Source organism: Suillus clintonianus (assembly GCF_016758775.1).
Source record: "Suillus clintonianus strain FC179 chromosome Unknown DEU56scaffold_57, whole genome shotgun sequence".
In the NCBI taxonomy this organism is placed as follows: domain Eukaryota; kingdom Fungi; phylum Basidiomycota; class Agaricomycetes; order Boletales; family Suillaceae; genus Suillus; species Suillus clintonianus.
In genome coordinates this window covers 31,508-52,262 of record NW_024539281.1, presented here as the reverse complement: position 1 = coordinate 52,262, position 20,755 = coordinate 31,508, and the positions used below count along the sequence as shown (strand labels likewise).

The following is a 20,755-nucleotide window of genomic DNA, read 5'->3' as shown; positions in this document are numbered from 1 at the left end:
TCATCGCAAGGTTTGCGTGGTGAGTTGACGAACTGAAATTTGTGCAATATCTGAGTATAGTGAAACAAGGGCCGCAACTTTACGCCTGTACTAGTCGTGGGAAGCGCGCCTTCAACGTTGCGCTGGTCAGCTCAACACGTGCCGTGCCTCCCCTTGTAGCCCCCACCCTCATTTTCGTACAATTATCACTATTTCTACTTCCACTACTCACAAGTCGATGGAATGGAGGCTTGGCCATTTCACAGCAATGATATGTCATGCTCCAGCGAAACGGCGGTCCAAGTACCACTATTTGACCTGACTGAAGAAGAAAACCCGTCGCTGGAAACAGCCGAAGAAGGTAGCGAGTGCTCCTCTAGACCAGTGTCTCCAACTGCGCATCTAGTGGCGCATAACAGATCGTGGTCTCACATACACCGTCCTCTTTTGCGCAAGCACGTAGGTTGGCGCGCATTATGAGCAGCCTAGCGATGTGCGCTACAGAGACGCAGTTCAGTCGGCCATCGCACATCCTTTAAGACAAGGGTACGGAAAACAAGGTGAGCTTCCTCGAACTTCTTGAATCGAAGGCGGCTTATCCGTGTTTTAGCAAAAAACTTCGTCGCTGCCGTGTTCTACAACAACGAACTAGTTATTCCCTACTGGCACGTCTCTCTCATCAAAGCTATACATTATCTTGGTCCAGACAACGTCTTCGTTTCTATCGTCGAAAGTCACAGTCCCGATCCCTCTCCTCAACTTCTACAATAGCCAGACCTGACTACTTCAGCGGGAGCGAGCGCATCGAATTCTTGGCAGCCCGTCGTAACCGCGCACTCGGGCCCCCAATGGAAGGAGGCTACGATAAAGTCGTCTTCTCGAATGACATATTTATCGAGCCCGACATCTTGGTGGAGTTTTTAGAGACGAATGATGGAAACTACGATGTGGCATGCGGTCTAGACTTTTAGCATTAGCCGCGACCGACTCCCCCGCACCCGTGTTTTCCTGCTGGAACGGTATTGCCGTCTTCGCTACAGATCCTTTTATCCCAATACCCTTGCGCTCCAACCGCACGCTTTCTACCGACCCTTTGCCGTACGACACACGATTCCTTCATGCGCGGTTCCAGTCCTGCTCTGACACCCCCAATACAGTTCCGCGCATCTGCCCCCGAGGAGTGTTTTTCATCAGAATACTTCTTGCTGCCGTATGATCTGAGACGTCAGTTTAATATGCAGCGCATATATGTGAACCCAAGGGTTATTAATGCATACAGGTGGAGCTATATCGCTTGCAGCAACCCTATTAATGTTTTTTTGTCGGGAGCGTGGCTGATGCGTTATCGTTACACGGGTATTACGTATACTTCAAATTGTTTATGCGTCACCCTGTATCCCGTGGTGGATTGAAAATGTGTATAATGGCGCGTGGATGGCGAGAACTGCGTTTGTTGTGGGGGATGCTATCGATGGGATGGAGAGGATTGCCATCGGTTTCTGAGCTTTTTTTCCCACGCGGACATCCTTCTGTTATAGACTGCATATAGCATATAGGATTGCCTGGGGGTCGCTGCAGAGTCGGACAGTATAATAGTTGCACTAATACTTGAAAGGCCCTTGCCTTGTGTGTGTTCCATGTGCCAGGCCCCGACATTAATAATAATTATGTAAACGACTGAGTCACTTGTTTCCTGCTTTTCTTCTGCAAAGTACTACGGGGCATGAGCAGTGAGCACGCCTGAATCAAACACAATAAGCTCCGCAGCACCCGACTCTGGCTCTGGCTCTGGCTCTGGCTCCGGCTTTGTCCCCTAGTCTTCATCGTACAATGACTGTGTAACTTGTCGTATCATAGGAAGCGGCGCGTTCGCTGCTACCGGCATCTATACACTAAAAATGGCCCGTCCCAGTGCACTGGGGAGTATGGTTGGCAAAAAGATTATGGGTGGACTGGGAGTCTGTAAGATATTTCTTTTGACTCTTGTTATCAGCTGACGCTGGGCCAAGGTTTTTTAGTGGGGAGCGCGCTGAGGTGGCGAATGTGAAGCTAGTCTAAGGTTGGGGAACCCATCGAATATTGGCTACACTGTGGTAGTACACAGATATAGCCTGACATCGATATCTGAATCCTGCACGTTCACTGCCAGGTGAGCGAAGAATTACTCACTGAACGATGGTTCATTGTGGTCTAGCTTTCGATTCTCGCTATCATTGGCAGCATTTCCTGCGTGACTGGCTCTATGCAAATTGAGCAGCTTCTTCAGTGACTTCCAGAAAATCAGAAGAATCCACGTTTCGAAGGTCAAGCCTTGATGATCCGGTACAAGATTTGATTTTGTGACGGCGACTAGCTACCGCTATACAAGGTACTGTGTCCTTGGAAAAATATTCATGCGCTGATGAATCGTAGCAGCGCAGAACTTGACGGAGTCGATTCATCCGGTATCCACACAACGGTTGCAACACTGCTAATCAAAACATGTACAGAAGTCCCGGGAGCTTGAAGTTTAGCGTGGACGGATTCATTTGCGCACGTCTTTGACTGTTTGGAATACTTTGGTCCCTGCCCTCAATAATACGCCACGCAATGCTGCAATACACCCCACCCGATGACATAGTGCTGTCCCCCACACCTTCCGCCTTTCCGCTGCAAAGGCTTTTGCCCAAAGGCCTTCTCGTCCCAGTGTACGCGTTTCAAGCGCTACGATGGGTACATTTCTGGAATTGACTTTTTCTCGTCTTATCGCACTGGCGTTGAATAGTTCTATCATGGCGAGCCGCCGCTTGTCTGCAACTGCCGAAACATCCAGCTCTTGGTCAGCTGGCAGTTTCATTCTCGATATCTTTCCGCCGTTCCTGTGCGGATGCTGATTGTCCATTCAAATATTTCAAGGGCGGTATTAACGAGCATACAGCGGGCACGCTGATAGCCCGTGGCAGCCTCTTCGATAGCTTTAATGTATATCCAATGTCCGCTGACAACGCTGATATCGGTTGCATCGTATCCTGGAAGTCCTGCACTGGCCGGCGAACGTCGCGTATGCAACGGTGTATTGACTGTGCTCAAAGGCTAGTATCAACTTAACTCGTGTATCTATACTTATGTGTGGGAGGTAGCGCACACTCCAAAGAGCTCGCTTGTGTGTAAAGTGACCATCAAGAGAACTCAACACGCAAAGGTCTACTGAGGTGCTATGATGTTGCGTAGGCACGGACCCGGGATTCTCGTGTCATGTCTGATCACAGAAAATTACGTGTTACCCAACGTAGGCCGTATCCAACGACTCGGATGGAACTGAATTCTTCCAGCGCCAATAAATTATCGAGGATTGAATGGAAGTCGAATTTGAGGTCTGTTGGCAATCTGCTGGCATTGCAAATGCCATCTGTTTAAAGGGGTATTTAAGGTGGGTAGGTTCTGTACAGAACACTACTCACTGGCAGGACATAAAAGCACAGCTGTCATCCTACCTTTCCCCTTCAGATTTTCTATATCACATCTTACAAACAATGCATCTCTCCTTCATTCTCGCCATTCAATTTGCTGCTTTGGCAGCGTCCATGGTTCTCAGGGCTGAAAATGACTGTCCTACCTTTTGTTACTCACCTACATATTGCGACAACCGCGGCTGCGCCTCAGGAACTAAATGCGTGCAATTAACCGGCACACCAGGTGACTTTGGTGTAAGTAGTTTTCATCTAGGAATAACTCCATGTCTCACCGGCGTGGTAGGGTTCATCCGTGTGGTTGTGTGAAACCAACTGAGCTACTAGCACAGTGAGTCGTGTTTCTATTTTCGCATTGGTGCAGCGTGGTTGATGTTCGTCGCAGAGCGCTTTCTTTTGAAAAAAATTCAGCGCTGCTCGAGCAATGGAGAGCTTGGAATAAAAGAACAGCTCAAATATTTGAATGCACACTACTATGTCCTGGATATCACATTCGCGCGTTTTAACTTCGGGGCCCATTTACACATGATTCCGGAACTTCTACTCAAGATCCAAGTCATGGGTCGTCATCCAGACCTTCTTGCCTTGTTATACCATCCTTCATATGAATGAATTTGACAGTCAGTATCTCAGAGACCGTTTTCAAGTTTTTTCCGTGCCACGATATTTCAAGTCAATCATCGAGCTTGAGACCAAGTCAAGCGTTTATCTTAATATAGACTTCAAGGTGATACTACTGGCACGTGACATGGCGCTCTGGGCACCAAGACCAAGTCGGAGTACGCAAATATTTCATTCACTCGACATATCACGTACTACTTCAACTCTGTGTCGCTTTTATCCATTTCTCAACCAGCAGCATCCTACATATTGCTCGATCAACAACTGCACCAATGCGAAAGCGGAAACATGACTCACCAATGTGTCACTATGTGTAAATCGGCCTGCTCACTCGCTTGGATGAAAAACACAGACTTTACCATGCACCTGATATTACAAAGCGCAAAAATTTGGTGAGCCATTGGGTGAACACTGGATGCAAAGTAAACTACTCCTACCACAGTTTGAGTGCAGGTCAACCCTTGATTGGCGCAGCAGTTACTCGTGGCTCTGCAACTGCTGCCCGCGCCGCTACATGCACTGACAGACATTATAGATGCCAACGCAACAATAGCAGTGAGGAAGGAGAAATGCATAGTTTGTGTGAGGTGGTGTGATCTGCTGAGGTGCTCGAATAATCTCTTTGAGGTGGGTTGGAAGGTAGGAAGACGACTTGCTTTTATACTATGGCGAAGGATAACGCTTAGTATTGTGGACAGGATTTTGTTTGGCAGAATGGTTGTGCCTGGCAGATCATACTGCGCGACGTGAATTTAGGCAGAACCTATCACCTCCGGTCCTTTCGCTTCAAGTGACCCTTAGTAGTGTGTAGCATGCACTTGCTTCACTCATCTACTTTTCTTCCTTTGCATGTAGAGAAAGAAAAACAGAAGTACGCACCTGGGTCCTGCTGTCGAAGTGTTTATGCGATGCTGCCTCTCCCTTTGCTATTCAGCAACTCAAACTCGATCGCTTCTGAGGGGTGCGGCTTTCAACCATGTTGTTAATTTTGTTTGATTGATCAGTCTCAGGCTGCACGACGAGATTTTAGGCAGAACCTATCTCCTCCGGCCCTTCAAATGACGCTGAGCCAGTGACTCTTGATTTGAAGCTCGCGCCTTCTTCGCTCATTTGCTTTGCAAAAACAGACGTACGTGCCTGTATTACTCATTTGTTTCCGAAACAAATAGTCGCGCCGCGCACCTGGGTCCTGCTGTCGCGGAGCTTGTGCTTGGCGCATCGGAGACCGCTCCCTTTGCTAGGCACTTTGAGCTTGAACACTTACCCTATATTCCACTGGCCATGGGAGCGGTTTTCAGGAATGCTGCGTTTTTGTTGGTTGAACCAAACCACCGAGGTAGTCAGTCTCTTGCCGGATGATCTTCAGTGGTATGTAATGCTGCACTAATCTAAGCTCTTTGTCATCTTTGACAACGGGTCCACGGACAAACAAAACGGCGAGCGGAGAAATGAAACTTGGTCTATCGATCGTAGCCCGCTTCCTACCGTTTTGACACTGTTGGACTATTTGATTTTTGGGTGCTTGTATTTGGATTGTTTTCACTGTTCCTAGTCCCTAGTTTCGGTGGTCAGATGGAAAGTCTTCGAGGTCGGCTCTAGTTTCAACTTTTTTTCATTATTTAGTCCTCGCACCACCTCGTGTTATGCACAAAACGGCCCAAGTAAACACGATACCTACGTGCTTCATAATGATTTGATATGATATAATGTAATATGCTTATACATATAATTTTACGAGGCTCCAGCCCGAGCAAGAACACGTCCATGCAGCGCAGTCCACATCAATCGGCATTGGATTCCAGGACACTCTCACTCACAATCAACACACCAGCAGCTAGCACGTGCAGTGCACCCCAATAGCACACATCGCACCCAACCTACCCTCAGCGCTTCCTCGCTCCTAGAACGTATATCGCACACGAATGGGCTTGGTGTCCTGTGCGAGTTGGGTTGGCGCTTGGTTGGATATGGAGGGTGCTGGGATGGGTTATGGTTGCGGTGAGGGGCAGGTAAAACGAACGAACGAACCGAGACAAGTGAATGTAAGGTCAAGGATCGGGAGGAGGGGCAACAAGGGCATGAAAGCATAAACAAAAGCGCCCTCCCTGCAAGAAAAAAATGAAAGCAAAGGGCAACGACGTGACATGGCGGAGGGCGATGCATAACCCAACTCAACAGACCAAACACAAGTAGAAATGAACGCGAACGCAATGAACCAAAAATCACACAAACAACCAAAACCCACCCGAAAAAAACACTCGCCAAAACAGTATCCTTAAACCTCGATCTCTGCGCCCCACCTTTGTTGCGGGCATGGCAATTGTTAACAATCACAATGAGAATTCGGAGAGATAGTTTCCCGGGCGTCGGCTGGGGGTGGGTGAATCTGGGCGTAAGTATTTGAGGATAAGAAATGACTTGAATGAGATATTTTGAGCCGCTCACGATCAAAATCAAAGTTCAGAGTTCAAACTCACCGCCTCAAACACACGCCCTTGGATTGAAATGCCCAACAGCAGGAGAGGTAACCCCACGATGGCAATAAATGTTGCGTTTAAAGTGGTGTTGAAGTCGGCATATAGTGAGGTTGAGCTGTGGACCACCATGAAGATGACGTCTGTGATAATATTAAGCGGGGCACCATTATGGTGTCTCTATCCACGAGCTGCAGTCAGAAGGTGCAGATTGGCGTTGAAACCAAGCCAAGACTCCGAGGCTTGCGCAGAGCGCAACAAGATGCTGTGTGTGAAGATTATGGACTCCGTGCATATTGTGACGAGCAAGTTGAGTATCAGCATCAGTTTTTCTGTCAACAGGGCGCCATTTAAATCTTATCTGAGGAAACAAGTATCCTCTTGTTCCACCTGGGCACCTGGTGGGAACAAATTCACTTGCAAACTCGCTGCCTCCGTTGGACGCTACAGGCACATAGAGAAACAGATGAGCAAAGAGGATCTGCATCCCTGACGCTCTGAAATTGAGAGCTTCAAGGAAAAGGAGGACAGCTTTTACACTGGGTAGCAGAAGCTGTGACTTCTCACCCAAGCGAGGAACTCGTTGTGTCCACCAAATCGCCATAAGTGAACATCTTGACGGACCTGGCAGAGACAGGGAGCTCGGGCATAAAATTTAAAGTTGGCGGCCGTGGGTCATGCAAATCAGATGCCGAGAAGATTGACGGTTGAACTATAGTGGCTATAGTTCAACGTTCAACGTTGTGGCACAGGTCCTACATAGAGTTGAGTATATAATCATGTACAAACAAACCACTCGCTTAGTAACTTATAAACATCGCTGGTTCCAGATTCATATGCCATGATGCTGGTCGACACGTCTCACAATATCCTCATACGGTTCACTACGCGCGATTCGCCATATCGATGTCCTCAGATTATTTGGCCCAATCTGCACTCGGCATTTCTATTTGGCTGGCTCATCGAAACGTTCCTCTGTGCACGGCTTCTTTGGAAAAACAGAAGTGTGCATCTATTTTACTCATTTACATGATGTGGAAAAACAGAAGCGCGGAGCTGTCGAGGTGCTTTGAAATTGTTATTCAGTTTTTCGGGCTTGAACGCTACCCTGAGCTATGGGGCGGCAGTCCTACCTCCGAACCTTCTCAGCAAGATTGCACGCGGTATAGCTGTTTCCAGAGGCCCAAATGACTGGCCCCAATCTGTGACCCTGACACATACTATGCATATTGTGTGTGAAACAGTTGAACAGATCCAGTGCCATAACTTGGTGGTTAAATGTTAAACGAGACTGACATAGAACACGGTACCATGAAAGACTGCATGTCAGTGCCTCGTCAATTGAACTAGTAAGTAGACAGGATTCAACTTTTTCTCTTGTAGCCGACACACAAGTACGCAAATACTTCTTTCATTCGACATATCACATACTAATTCAACTCAATATCACTTCTACGCATTTCTCAATCAGCGGCGTCCTACGGATTGTTCGATCAACAACAGCACTGGGAATGCAAAAGCAAAAACGTGACTCACCAATGCGTCGCTACGTGCAAATCGGCCTGCTCACTTGTCGGGATGAAACATGCAGATTTTACCATCCGCCTGATATTACAAAGCGCAAAAATTTGGTGAGCCATTGGGTGAACACTGGATGCAAAGTAAACTACTCCTACCACAGTTTGAGTGCAGGTCAACCCTTGATTGGCGCAGCAGTTACTTGTGACTCTGCAACGACTGCCCGCGCCGCTACATGCACTGACAGACATTATAGATGCTAACGCAACAATAACTGTGAGGAAGGAGAAACGCATTGTTTGTGCGAGGTGGTATGATGTGCTGAGGAGATTGAACAATGTCTTTGAGGTGGGGTGGACGGTAGGAAGATGGCTTTCTTATATATTCGCGAAAGTTATCACTCAGTGTTGTAGACAGGATTCGGTTTGGCAGATTGTTTATTCCCGGTAGATCATACTGCACGACGAGAGTTTAGGCAGAACCTATCTGGTCCTTTCGCGTAAAGCTAAGTTAGTGACCCCTGGTCTTTTGCCTGCACCTGCTTCACTCATCTACTTTGTCTTCATTTGCCTGTAGAGCTGTGCGCACCTGGGTTCTGTGGTCGGGGTGCTTGTTGATGCTGCCTCCTCAATTGCTGATCAGCACTTCAAGCTTGAGCGCTCCCCTCAGCCGTGGAGCGATTCTCAAGCGTATTGGTACTGATTTGGTTGGGTGATTGGTCTGCATGACGAGAATTTAGGCAGAACCTATCCCCTCCGATCCTTCGTGTGGTGCTGAGCCAGTGACCCCAGATCTAAAGCGCTTGCTTCATTGTTTTGCTTATGAAAAAACAAACGTGCGTCCCTCTATTACTCATTTGTTTGTGAAAACAATAGCCGTGCTGCGCAGCTGGGCCTACTGTCGAGGAGTTTGTGCTTGGTGTCTCGGAGATTGCTCCCTTTTCAATTTAGCGCTTGGAGCTTGAACACTGACTCTATATTCCCTTAGCCAAGGAAGCTGTTTTCAGGCATGTTGGATCAGTAACTCGGTTGGTTGAACGAGGCGGTCAGTCTCTTGCGAATTATGCGGTATGTAATGACGCGCTCCTCTCAGCTCTTTGGCATCTCTTACGACGGCTCTCAGAATACGGTTCACTACGCACGGTTCACCACATCGATGTCCTCGGATTACCTGGCCCAATTTACACTTAGAATTTCTATTTGGCTGGCTCATCGAAACTTTCCTCTGCGCACGGCTTCTGACGCGAATATCGGATGATCGTCACGCGTGCAGCTGTGGGGTTTGCTGGTGGTATATCTAATAACGCCAGAATTTACAGTACGAAGACTGTCACCGCTTTTATGAGGACTATCAAGGATCAGCAGACCCTTTTATTCGATGATATTAACCCTGACTCTGTTGACCTATGGATGGTGCCGGTGAGTGATCAACCAAGATCTGGTACGTTGACGGTTGGTGTTGATATGATTTCATATCTTGAAAGTTCTGTCGAGCCGGATAAGCTGACGATTTACCCAGGTCTGGACCGTCTGGTAGACCTCCAACACGACAGTCCAATGAGACTGTCACAGAAAACGGTATGAACTGCTTTGTCAGGTGAACGACTAATCGACAACGAAAAAGTCAACAGTTGATCCGATTCAACTGTCTTTAAGCTGTCGCGCATTTGATGAATGGGTGACTCGCGGGGCTCTGTTTGCACCAAGACAGTACGCAACTTCATTTACTTGACATATAATGTACTACTTCAATTCAATATTTCCTCTCATAGCGACCTACGTATCGTTCGATCAACAACAGCACCAATGCGACAGCGGAAACATGACTCACTAGTGTGTCTACAAACCAGCATGCTCTCTTGGCCTTTTAATATTCGCAAGTTGCATGAGCCCGATACTACGAAACGCAAAGGTGAGTACTCAGGTCAACACTGGATGCAAAGCAAACTCCTACATCTGCAACGCAGAACAATTCCTCACCACAGCAGTCACTGTCCCTGCTGCATTTTTTGCCCTCACTCTTGCATGCACTGACAGACATCATAGATGCTGTAAAGGCAACAATAACGGTGAGGAAGGAGAAACGCATTGTTTGTGCGAGGCAGTATGATCTGGTGAGGTGCTCGAATGATCCGTTTGAGTTGGGATGGACGGAAGGAAGGTGACTTGCTTTTATACTATCGCGAAAGTTAACTCTCAGTGTTGTAGACAGGAGTCGGGTTGGCAGTATGGATATGCCTGCCGGATCACACTACACAATGATTTTTTTTGTTTCGTCAAATTTATCGTCCTGTGGCCCCAAAGACCCTATCTCTGACACAACCCTGTTTGGAGGGTGCCTGCTTCCAGCTAATGTAACACGACAAGAGTTTAGGCAGAACCTATCCCCTCCCGCCATTTCGTAATAGGCTCATTTGGTAACTTCTAGTCTAATCCTACTTCGCTGATTTATTTTATTGTAGAGCTGGAAGCACAGAAGTGCGCACCTGGGTCTGCTGTCGAGGTACGTGTGTCATTCTGCCTCTCCCCTTGCTATCCAGCACTTCGAGCTTGAGCGATTACCTTAGCCATGAGGGCGGTTTCAAGATTTTAGGCAGAACTGTTCCCTCCGGTCATTTTGGAACAACCGACCCGCGGAGCTGTCGAGGTACCTGTGGAATTGGAAAAAAAAAACGGAAGCGCGAGGGCTGCTTCGGCAAAACCTGCCCCTTCCGGGTCATCATGGAACAATCATAGAACAACAGAAGCGCGGGGCTGTCGAGGTGCCTGCGGAGCTGCACAAAATGAAGGTATCTGGACTATCTTTGGGGGCCGTGGCGTCTTCCATGCAATTGCATTAAAATATTGTCAGTTCTAATGATTAAAAATCGACTCTCTGCTTTTCGTCTCACCAAAGCTTTATCCAATCTTTCAGCTTTTCATCCTCCACTTCTGAAATGTTCTATGGGCCAAATGGACAATAATTAAATCACGTGCACGCACAGTTTGCACGCACGTGCACACAATTTGCGCGCGCGCACAGAATCAAAAATCGAGCGCAGAGACTTCGAACTTTTTCATGCAACGGATTATATATTATAACATAGTGTCAAAGGTGAAATAAGTATACTAGGAGTCCAATTAGTAGCTGGTTGTATGTGTACGAGTCCGAGTGAAGTTGAATCTGAGAAAATTAAACCATCCGAATCTTCTCTCAGTGAGAAATCGAGTATACATGTATGACTACTGGGATGCTCGCTGCTCCCATCGAAGCCGCGACTTATTATCCAAGTGAGGAGTTCGCTGGGTCTGCCAAATCGCAATAATGTTAACATTTTGACCGAGCTTGCAGAAACAGGGAGCTCGGGCATGAATTCGAAAAAAAAAAAACCAAACAAGGTGCCAATATTCAAAAAGGATTTGAACTGGCAGAAGTTACCGGCAACGCCCGCCGCTTAATACTCTACATTAAATGACAAAACTGAAATACCCGAGGACATCCACAAAAGCCGCTAGCAGCAGAAACACGACTTGCCACCTCTGTGTTCCCCAGTATCTATCTGCACTGCTACTAGTTTTTGTTGCTGTTGTGAATTGGGCTGTTGTGTAGCGTTGTGGTCCTGTGGAAGATTATCAAAATATTCGTCGGGTACCAAGTCCTCATCTCTCCCAGGAGCATCTGCTGCAGCATTGCGCTAAAGATGTATATATGAGACACCCAAGAGAGTGGTAAAAATCGACCGGGTGTACCTCTTTACCCTTCGCGAAAGGAATGTCGACAACGGGTGGTGCTGTGTGATCGGGTCGCCAGCTGAATAGGTGTCGTACGTGGGCTGTGAAGGTCGTGGGGGCAGCGGCAGGTGGTAGGGCGGTGGGCAATACTGGTCCTGGTACTGGTACTGGTACTGGTGCAGGTGCAGGTGCAGGTGCAGGTGGTGGAACTGGATGAGGATTCCTTGTCATAGCAAGCCTGAGTTTCTTGAAGCGCCCTGGGCGCTGTTGAGGTCGTGGTCTGGAGATTTGAGAATGCTGTAATGAATGGTGTGTGAGAGAGAAACAAAGATAAAATGCACTGGCACCCACGCCATGCATGCCCCGGAAGAAATCAGGTTCTGCATCATAGCCATCTTGATCTTGCCCCGGAATCTCTGCCTGCATAACTTAGGTCAGTAGCGAAAAGGTTGAGGAAAGGAGTACATGCGCCAAGAATACGGTCATCACGAGCAGCAAGCACGCTACATTGTTCCTTGAAGTCTGAGTGAGCTGCGGGTGAGTATGACAGCGTCGAGTGACATCACTGAAAACTTACCGTTGGACCAATCAAGGCAGCCAGCCTTCTCAGTCTCGTCGATGGCGTCCATCATGTATTAGTGTGATTCAAGGGCTTCTTCAACTTTACCTGCCGAAAGAAAAGCCTGACAGTGTTTCTGATGCGCAGTGAGCCAGAAGGACTCGAGATCCCAGCCGAAGAGCTGGACGAAACACTCAGTTATGAAAAAAATTCGGACGCATGATGTCAATATACCACGATCAAGTCCTCGTATAGTTCATGGATGATTTTGGATGGGAAAGCACTGGAGTCGACAGCGGCGGCGAAGTGGTGAATGGCTTTGTCGTGACGCGCGTCATCCAAGGCCTTGGTTCCGAGCTGAACGCGTAGATATGCCTAATGTGCGAGTTGCAATGATCAGTAGCGATAACCGAGCATAGCCACATGATACTTACTTCCATGACATGACACGCTCGAGTATCAGCATTCGGACAAGCGGTGACTAACTCTTTGATGATCAGCATCGCTTCGTCATGTTGATCTGCATTGAAAAGGGCAATGGCCTGAAATACGGAATTGAGCAGAGAGCATGTGAGATGAACTTAACCTACCTTGATCAAGAGAAGAAAATGGATGGTTGCTGAATCTTGGTTCGTGAACATGGATGCGACGTCAAATGCTACCCTCGCGTCCCGGACATTACCATTTCCGCAGAGGGCAATGCCCTTGGAGATGTAGCCTATTAATGAGAGCTGAATGCTCATGGACTGTGTGGCGGATTAAAGTTAGCCATTCTTAAGAGGGCCATAATGGTATGGCTCACCTTGATTGAATCCTCGAGGGCGCGGTCCCAGTGTTGTTTTCGCGCCATAACGAATGAGCGATTGGCATAAGAGGCATAGTTGTTGGTGTCGGCGTCGATCTCTTGTGTGAGTAGCTGTTCAGCAGTCGACAAGTCCCCAGTTATGCATGAATCACGGGCTGCTGTGATGGTAGTGGGGATCTGCGTGAAGCATGCTCAGATTGCGTGACACAAGTCAAGGATGGACACTCGCCTTTGAATGAACACCCTTAGGTACCTCCCACTCTGAGATCTGATTATCTTTACCTCCACTGAGAATGTTATTGCCATCTACGGAGAACGTGATACATGTTGGGATGGATGGGTACTTGAGGATGGAAATGGTTTGTCGATCTGAGAGCCACCAGAGACGGACATCGTTGTCTTGAGATGCGGAAGCGACGAGGGTGCCAGCAGGATTGACGGCGATGGTGTTGATACCCATAGTATGGCCCTTCCAGGGATGACCGACCTTTTCCCAGGTTGATGTATCCCACTCATGTATGTCGTCATAGTGCTGCCGCAGTCCGGTTCTGAACCTCGGTTCGAACCTGAACCTTTCCGAACCGGACGCATGGTCCGGTCCCAGGTCCGGCCAAGACTCAGAACCGAACCTCTCCAGAGGTTTGGGGTTCGGCTGACGGTGAATAGGTTCGAACGGGTTCGAACCTCAGAATTTTTGCGTAGGTTTCACATAGAGCCGTCACAGCTGACGAAGCAGAACTCGTAGGTTTGGAAGAAGTGCCAGTACGAGAACGAGTGGATGATGGTAAATGTTGATTTACAAGACCGACGGAGGTGATGTATACAATCTTGAAGCTGATAATTAATTGATTATCCAAGAGCCTCGTTTCTGCTCGACACTCCTAAATCTACCTATTCATGTTCCCCATCATCCCCAGCGTGCGCCAAGCTCCAAACTAACCGACTCTACAAATCATCCTCCCAATCATCCAGCACCGTCTTGCCGCATACAGCGGTACAGGTTCCACAGTCGTCTGCATGGCACAAGCGTTCACAATGATGGAAGCGCTTCAAGCCGCATACTAGAGATCTACAAAGTAAAGGTAAAGTTCGCTCAATACGACAATCAAACATATACACAAAAACTCACTTTCCGCATATGCTACCACAACTGACCCGCTCCTGCGCACACCGTATATTATCCACCATCTTCTTCCCCGCACGCACATTGTTTGCTGGTAAGGAATGGACATAGTGGACAAGGGGATGCCTCCACTGGTTGGTTCGGGTCTGCACCAGCGATGATTACGCCCTCATGGCATGCATGAGGGACGCGCGAATAGCCACACGGAGGGGGCGGTCTTGCGCATGGATAACTGCAAGTCATAACCGTACCCGTCCCACCACACGGGCATATAAGCTGATCAAATGTCAACACAAAACACAACGACGACGAATAAATAACTTACATCCTCATAAACGCTCTGCAGACACACCCCGCACACACCTCGATGGTCCTTCCGCTCGCATCGGTGGTTCCCACAGCTCAACAACTTCTGGCAAACCTGAGAGCATTCATGCTGGGGATTCCCACACGACAAGGGCTTAGTGCAAGTAACGCCACATGAGATACTGGTGGTTGAGTTTGGAGATTCCAGGGAAGAACAACGGACAGTTGAGACTTGGCGTCCACACCAACACGAAAGAAAAACAATCAATTCAAGAACTCGCGCGAGAGCATGGTCTAGACGTTCACAATGTTTGAGGATGGAACGCATGACACTGCGCTAGCACTAGCGACCGTCATTTTGCAGTACTTCCTAGGTAAGCTTGCAAAGAACCTTGTAAAGATGTTTCCGCGTGAACTCAGCTAGCTTCTTCCTTCTTCCTGCTCGTCTCTCTCCCTGGTTCTCCTGCCCGTTTGCTTCCCTCCTCCTGCTCTCGTCCATCGTCCGTGCTTGTCTGAGCCACATCAGCAGTTGCTGACGTGCACTGGGCGTTTGCGCATGGTGTTGGGAACGGTTTGGTGGACGTGGTGGGCATCATCGACGCAACACCTCGATGTCGCAGTCGAACCCGGTTTGAACGCGAACCGGACCTCCCGAACGCGTTCAGAGGCGTTCGGTCCAGAGTTCGACCAACAGCTGAACCTGAACCTAGCGTTCGGTTCGGCGTTCGGAAATTTTTGCCAGAGAACCGGACCGAACCGGACTTCGGCAGCACTATGTCGTCATCCACGGTAGAAAGAAGGCGTGTGCCATCGGGCGTCCACAGGAGTGAGCGTGTGCCATCGGGTGTCCACGCGAGTGAGATGTTGTAAGTCAAGGTTGCGACGCGTTCCCTTGTGTCTGAATTATAAATTTTGATTGTGTCATATGTTGCGAGGGCAAGAAGTTCACCAGACGGCGAATATCGAACCTGGCTGACCCAACCTTCAATTTCAATTTTATTTCCTTGTTGCTGCCATGTTTTGGTGCACCAAAACTTGACCTTGATGTCCCATGAACCAGTGGCCAACACCGTACCATCCACGGAAAAATCCAGCGAGTTGACAGATTCTGAGTGGGCTTTGATAGATTGGGTGAGAAATTCTCCTGTTTCTCCGTTCCAAGCGATGACCTCTCCAGACTCATCACCGCTTGCTATTATTCCCCCATCTCGTGATACCGCCAATGCCCCCACCTCACTGCGATGCCCCCTCCATCTTCTTCAACACAACACCTGTCTTCAAGTCCCAGAGACAAAGTGCCCCATCCCTCGAGCCCGTTATCATTCTTCGTCTATCGGGGAAAACTGCGACTGCCTTTACGCGCCCCTCATGACCTTTAAAAGTTCGAAGTGGTGTGGTGCTCGGAATGAGGTTCGACATTGTACTGGAGGTTTCTAGTGTTGAGCATGGTCGAGGTGGACTTTGGAGGGTTTGTGAGTGTCTGTCTCAGCTGCAGAGGTTGTGTGTATTGTGTGTTTTTACCTTACTTCACTAAATTAACCGGCCTCGTTTTCATAGACGCCCAAGACACGAGGTAGTTCGTTTCCACACCTTCATCAAATTCTCCCTGTTGTTGGCACACTTGCTTTCCTCGACAGTAGCAGTATACATTCGTCCGACTCTTTTCTACCCACCTTCCAGCATGTATGCCCTCGCATCATAGTGCAGTTGCTGCTTTCCGGCGCTCGTATCTGGCTGAAAGCTATCTGTTCTAGATGACCTTCGTATGCGGTATATCCTTTCAGCTCCTTACTTCGGGATAAACTTTTTGCAGTGAACTGGGCGCTCTGCAGGATGCCTGAACCGATGTTCAGTGTGGATGCGAGCACCAGTCTCTAGAGGTCATCACGGTCTCAGTCATGTCCATGCGGACATCGGTTGATCACTTGGCTGGGATCAGAAAAGGGTACATACATCTGGACAACCCCTCACAACAGCAAGAGTCGGGCAATCTTCATAGTCAATTACATGGCATCGAGTACTGCCAGGTTTTTGCGATGACATACGAGCCAACATTAAGGTGCGCTATGAGTATTTTTTGAATCAGGTCTCGTGCTGATCTTTTGCTCTCAGTCCTCCATGTCGCACAGTGTCCATCCTTCCTCATTCTGGATGGTCCGAGTTCCCAAGTGTTCCTCCTCTCGTCAATGTCCACCCATCATCTTCCCTCCATTCACGATGAAAGCGCCAATAGATCAGAGAACTTCTTGTCGGCGGGTGCATGGTTTATTCTGCCCTCCACGCGCACTCGGCGCAACACTTCAGAAGCTATGTCACGCTGATCACTACATAACTTCCAACGACACGGAAGCTGCCGGTGTGAGGTTTGATTCAAACTGGCCTTGTGTTTGTCTTGACAAGCATAACACCCACATATTCCGTTTGCCACATTGTGTCTGAATTGTTGCCTCTTGTCTTCCCTGCAGAGTTCCGATCACCTGGGCGCTGCAACAGTACTACAATCCATTGATGTGAGTAAAGCTTGAAGCTTCGCAGTCAACAGTCGGTTGATCTCAGTCTTGATAGTGTCACCCATATACCTCGCTCACCACATTGTGTCCGAATCGTTGCAGAATCGTCACCACCCGGACGTCGTATCCACAATCCTGACCTTTGCAATGTCAGTGTTTATCATTTTCAAGTCAGCTACAGCAACATTATATTCTACAGTGTCAAGGCCATCACGCTCACATACGGATGGCTTGAACGATCTGATTTCGCAAGGTCGACATCAGGGCCTGCCCGGTGATTCAACTTCTGGATCGAGCCCTTGTAACGATCACGATGTCTTGCGCAGCTTCAAAGCCGCTCGAGTCCCATAATGTGCGAATCAACCTTGTGAGCATAATTTGTCCTCGCTGGACAAAAATTCCAAGATAGCTGCGTTTCCGACCTTTCATGTGCATCAACACCAGAAACGACCAATTATCGTATCGGAACTTCTGCGCCCTCGACTCGTCACGCACGATGGAAGGACTTACTCTACTCATTTCCGGTACTCCATGCTTCTTGTCTCAGCGTCGCCCTATACGAAGGCGAGGGACCTAGATCGATAGTAAGCGTCGAGAATCGAGACAGCGCCGAATCTGAGCTGCAATATTTAGTTCCATATGGCGTCGTGAAAAGATGAAACCACCTCATCGAAAAGTTCTGGGATGACGCTCTATGCATTTGATCATATGCAAATGACTGAAATTAGATTTTATTTTGGTTATTCAGCGGGAGCAGAATTAAATAGTTCCCACGGGTACGATGTCAAGGACTCATCAGTTCACAATCGACGACATTAGTAGGCCTCATCACACAGGTCGTAAGCATTGGTAAAGCGTCCGTAATGAAGTGGGGACTTACGCCGTCCGGAGTCCCATTTCAATGGCTACACGTAAGAATGAAGGTCTCGTCCATTGCTCATGTATGGGTATAAATACAAACCAGCCTCATATTCCACCTTCTCTCAGTGATGCCCCCATGTTCTCCTTACTCTTGGGTGTCCTGTACGCCTCAGCGCCTACAGTCTGGGGAGAAGTTTCTCAGAGTGCCACGCTAGGAAACAAGTTCACTTCCGATGGTACTGAAACACCTTATTCGATGAATGTCACATATTGTCCAGGTATGACTCCAGTTCAATCTTTGTGAAATTGCCACTGACAATAGTGGGATTCAGGATACACCCTGGGGTCTCTTCAAGAATCTGACATTGGTCTCACTGCTCGACTCACACTCACTGGACCAGCATGTAATGCTTTTGGACTGGATATCTCAGACCTCACCATCGAAGTCACTTACCAGTCACAGTCCACGTACATTATTTCCTGAGGCTTTAGGTGCAACACTGATAGTTGTTTTTAGTTTGCACGTTAAGATTTATGACACTGCTAACCAACAGTTCACAATCCCCGAGTCGGTGATTGAGCGACCTGCCGCGCCAACGACATCCTACACTGGCAGCTCCGACCTTGTATTCAACTACGATGCAGAAACTTTCGCATTTTGGATCACGAGACGCTCTGACCCGGACGCAATGCCATTGTTTGACACGAGAATTTTATCGCTGCCATCGACTCCCATTCCGCCTTTCAATGCATCTGACCCAAGCACCGCATTCGATGGGTTTCCTCTTGTATTCGAAGATCAATATCTTCAGGTCTGTATCTATCACCCCTGATGTAAATCTGGCTTACGATTCCTAGGTTGCTTCCGCTCTGCCGTATGGCACCAACATCTACGGTTTGGGCGAAGTTGTTGCCAGTAGTGGATTTAGACGCGACATTGGAACAGATGGAGGCGTAGGCACTATTCAAACACATTGGAATCTCGGAGTTCCAGATCCCATCGATCAGAACTTGTGAGTTACATGGCTGGAAATCATTCTCATGTGGCGATATGGCTGGTTAGGTATGGCTGCCACCCGATCTATGTCGAACACAGGTACAATGCGACTACCGGAAAGGCGTCTGCCTCTGGGGTTCTTTTGCTTAGGTATTCAACTCTAACCGACTTCCGATTCTGTCTGTTTTAATCGCATTCCTTAGTGCTGCGGGTTCAGATATTTTCCTGCAGACACCCACAAACTCCAAGGTGTCATTAATCGAGTACCGTATAATTGGCGGCATCCTGGACTTTTACTTCTTCTCTGGTCCCTCGGATGCAGAAGTCATTGCCCAGTACGGTTCAGTCATCGGGTATCCTATGTGGCAGCCGGCGTGGGGCTTCGGGTTCCACCTTTGCAGGTAATGTTCTTTATAATACGATCAACGTCAAGGAGATACACTTATGTCATACAGATGGGGGTACCACAATCTCAGTGATGACAGAGAAAACGTCGCGCAGATGCGCGCCGCGGGTATCCCCCTGGAAGGTTTGTCACGCATTGGTGGGACTCATCGCTCATAACTCTCACTTGGCGCTGCAGTTCAATGGAATGATATTGACTTGTACCATGCTTACCGTGACTTCACTACTGACCCAGTGAGTTTCCCTGGGGACGAAGTTCGTGGGTTCATCCAAGAGTTGGTTCGTGTTTTTCAGAATCCTGTAAAGAGTGCAGGCCATTCTGACTTCTGTAACAGGTCGCGAACCATCAGCATTGTAAATGTCCTTGCAATACTTTGCTGTCAGGGTTGATTGAACAACTCGTCAGATATCCCTATCGTTGACGCAGCTATCGCTGTCACAAGGAATTCAACTGACGTCGTAAGTCTCTCAACGTGCTGTAGTCAGATGCTTTCTGACCATATGTTGATTCAGTATGATCCTTTCACGCGGGGCGTTGAAGAGTGAGTTTTTGCCGTTCTGGTAGTGATCCCCAACCATGAATGCTCTGCAGGGATGTGTGGATCAAGAATCCAGACGGGTCGCTATACATCGCCGAAGTCTGGCCTGGGTATACTGTCAGTGATTCCTGACTTATGGAACTCTTCGACCGATTGTTTCTTAGGTTTTTCCGGACTGGTTCAGCGAAAACATGTTCTCTGTATGGACTGACAGTCTCAAAAATTGGACAGACATGGGTGTGGAATTCTCTGGTATTTGGCTCGACATGAATGAACCAAGAGCATTCTGCAGCTACTCTTGGTAAGACGAACTCTCGTCTATGTCCTTTCTGACGTTGACTGGTAAGAAGTGGGACCGGCGCGAACTTCTCTTCCGTTGGTCCCCTGACCGATGTCAGCTCGGTGGTTACCGGATACCCCGAATGGTATGGCAATTTGGAACTTTTCTGAGGCGCTGAACCTTATTAATTTTTTTTGTTGAAGTTACAACGATACACTCTGGGGACCTAGTGGGAACATGACGATTAACGGAACCTCGACATATTTATCAAGATATGACTGCTATACGTATTTAGTCTTTTCATTTTACATACACGAACACTCCTCCTACCATGCGTCATACACGTTCCCTATTGGTTCTCCGTTCCAATCAAACATATTAATTCCTCTCCTCGTCGAATGATCTCCCTCAGTCTTTTGAACCAAGACTGAGGTGAGCTATCTTATTGACATCCCTACTCTACTCCTACTAACTACTACTCTACTAGTTCTGTCCTCGCCCTTAGGTATGATTTATAAGAGTCTTTTGAACCAAGACTGAGTTCTGTCCTCGCCCTTAGTTTCTCTAGTCCGAGTCCTGTCACCTTTGATAGGTTATGAGCCCTGGCTCAGACTAGGCC

The 20,755-nt window shown here is 48.2% G+C and overlaps 5 protein-coding genes across 5 annotated transcripts; 3 read left to right on the top strand and 2 right to left on the bottom strand.

The window, feature by feature from the left end:
• Positions 1 to 252: 252 nt before the first annotated feature.
• DEU56DRAFT_757706 (uncharacterized protein) lies at positions 253 to 950 on the top strand (the record flags this gene model as incomplete). Its single annotated transcript, XM_041350162.1, has 4 exons — positions 253 to 363; positions 443 to 539; positions 590 to 712; positions 751 to 950. 4 exons carry the CDS (start codon positions 253 to 255, stop codon positions 948 to 950), a joined length of 531 nt encoding a protein of 176 aa, XP_041206405.1.
• Positions 951 to 1,802: 852 nt separating this feature from the next.
• DEU56DRAFT_740314 (uncharacterized protein) lies at positions 1,803 to 2,026 on the top strand (the record flags this gene model as incomplete). Its single annotated transcript, XM_041348801.1, has 2 exons — positions 1,803 to 1,941; positions 1,989 to 2,026. Coding segments are annotated over 2 exons (177 nt in total), but the record flags the coding sequence as incomplete, so codon positions are not given.
• Positions 2,027 to 4,269: 2,243 nt separating this feature from the next.
• On the bottom strand, positions 4,270 to 4,747 carry DEU56DRAFT_814706 (uncharacterized protein). The gene has a single exon (XM_041353745.1). It carries the CDS (start codon positions 4,622 to 4,624, stop codon positions 4,343 to 4,345), a length of 282 nt encoding a protein of 93 aa, XP_041206403.1. The 5' UTR covers positions 4,625 to 4,747; the 3' UTR covers positions 4,270 to 4,342.
• Positions 4,748 to 7,970: 3,223 nt separating this feature from the next.
• Positions 7,971 to 8,395, bottom strand: DEU56DRAFT_814702 (uncharacterized protein). The gene has a single exon (XM_041353744.1). The coding sequence runs from the start codon at positions 8,335 to 8,337 to the stop codon at positions 8,056 to 8,058; it is 282 nt and encodes a 93-aa protein (XP_041206402.1). The 5' UTR covers positions 8,338 to 8,395; the 3' UTR covers positions 7,971 to 8,055.
• Positions 8,396 to 18,051: 9,656 nt separating this feature from the next.
• DEU56DRAFT_954219 (glycosyl hydrolases family 31-domain-containing protein) lies at positions 18,052 to 20,397 on the top strand (the record flags this gene model as incomplete). Its single annotated transcript, XM_041359205.1, has 15 exons — positions 18,052 to 18,193; positions 18,248 to 18,383; positions 18,433 to 18,727; positions 18,774 to 18,928; positions 18,979 to 19,062; positions 19,116 to 19,313; positions 19,368 to 19,441; positions 19,496 to 19,596; positions 19,653 to 19,671; positions 19,724 to 19,776; positions 19,831 to 19,859; positions 19,910 to 19,973; positions 20,021 to 20,157; positions 20,207 to 20,281; positions 20,340 to 20,397. Coding segments are annotated over 15 exons (1,620 nt in total), but the record flags the coding sequence as incomplete, so codon positions are not given.
• Positions 20,398 to 20,755: the final 358 nt, after the last annotated feature.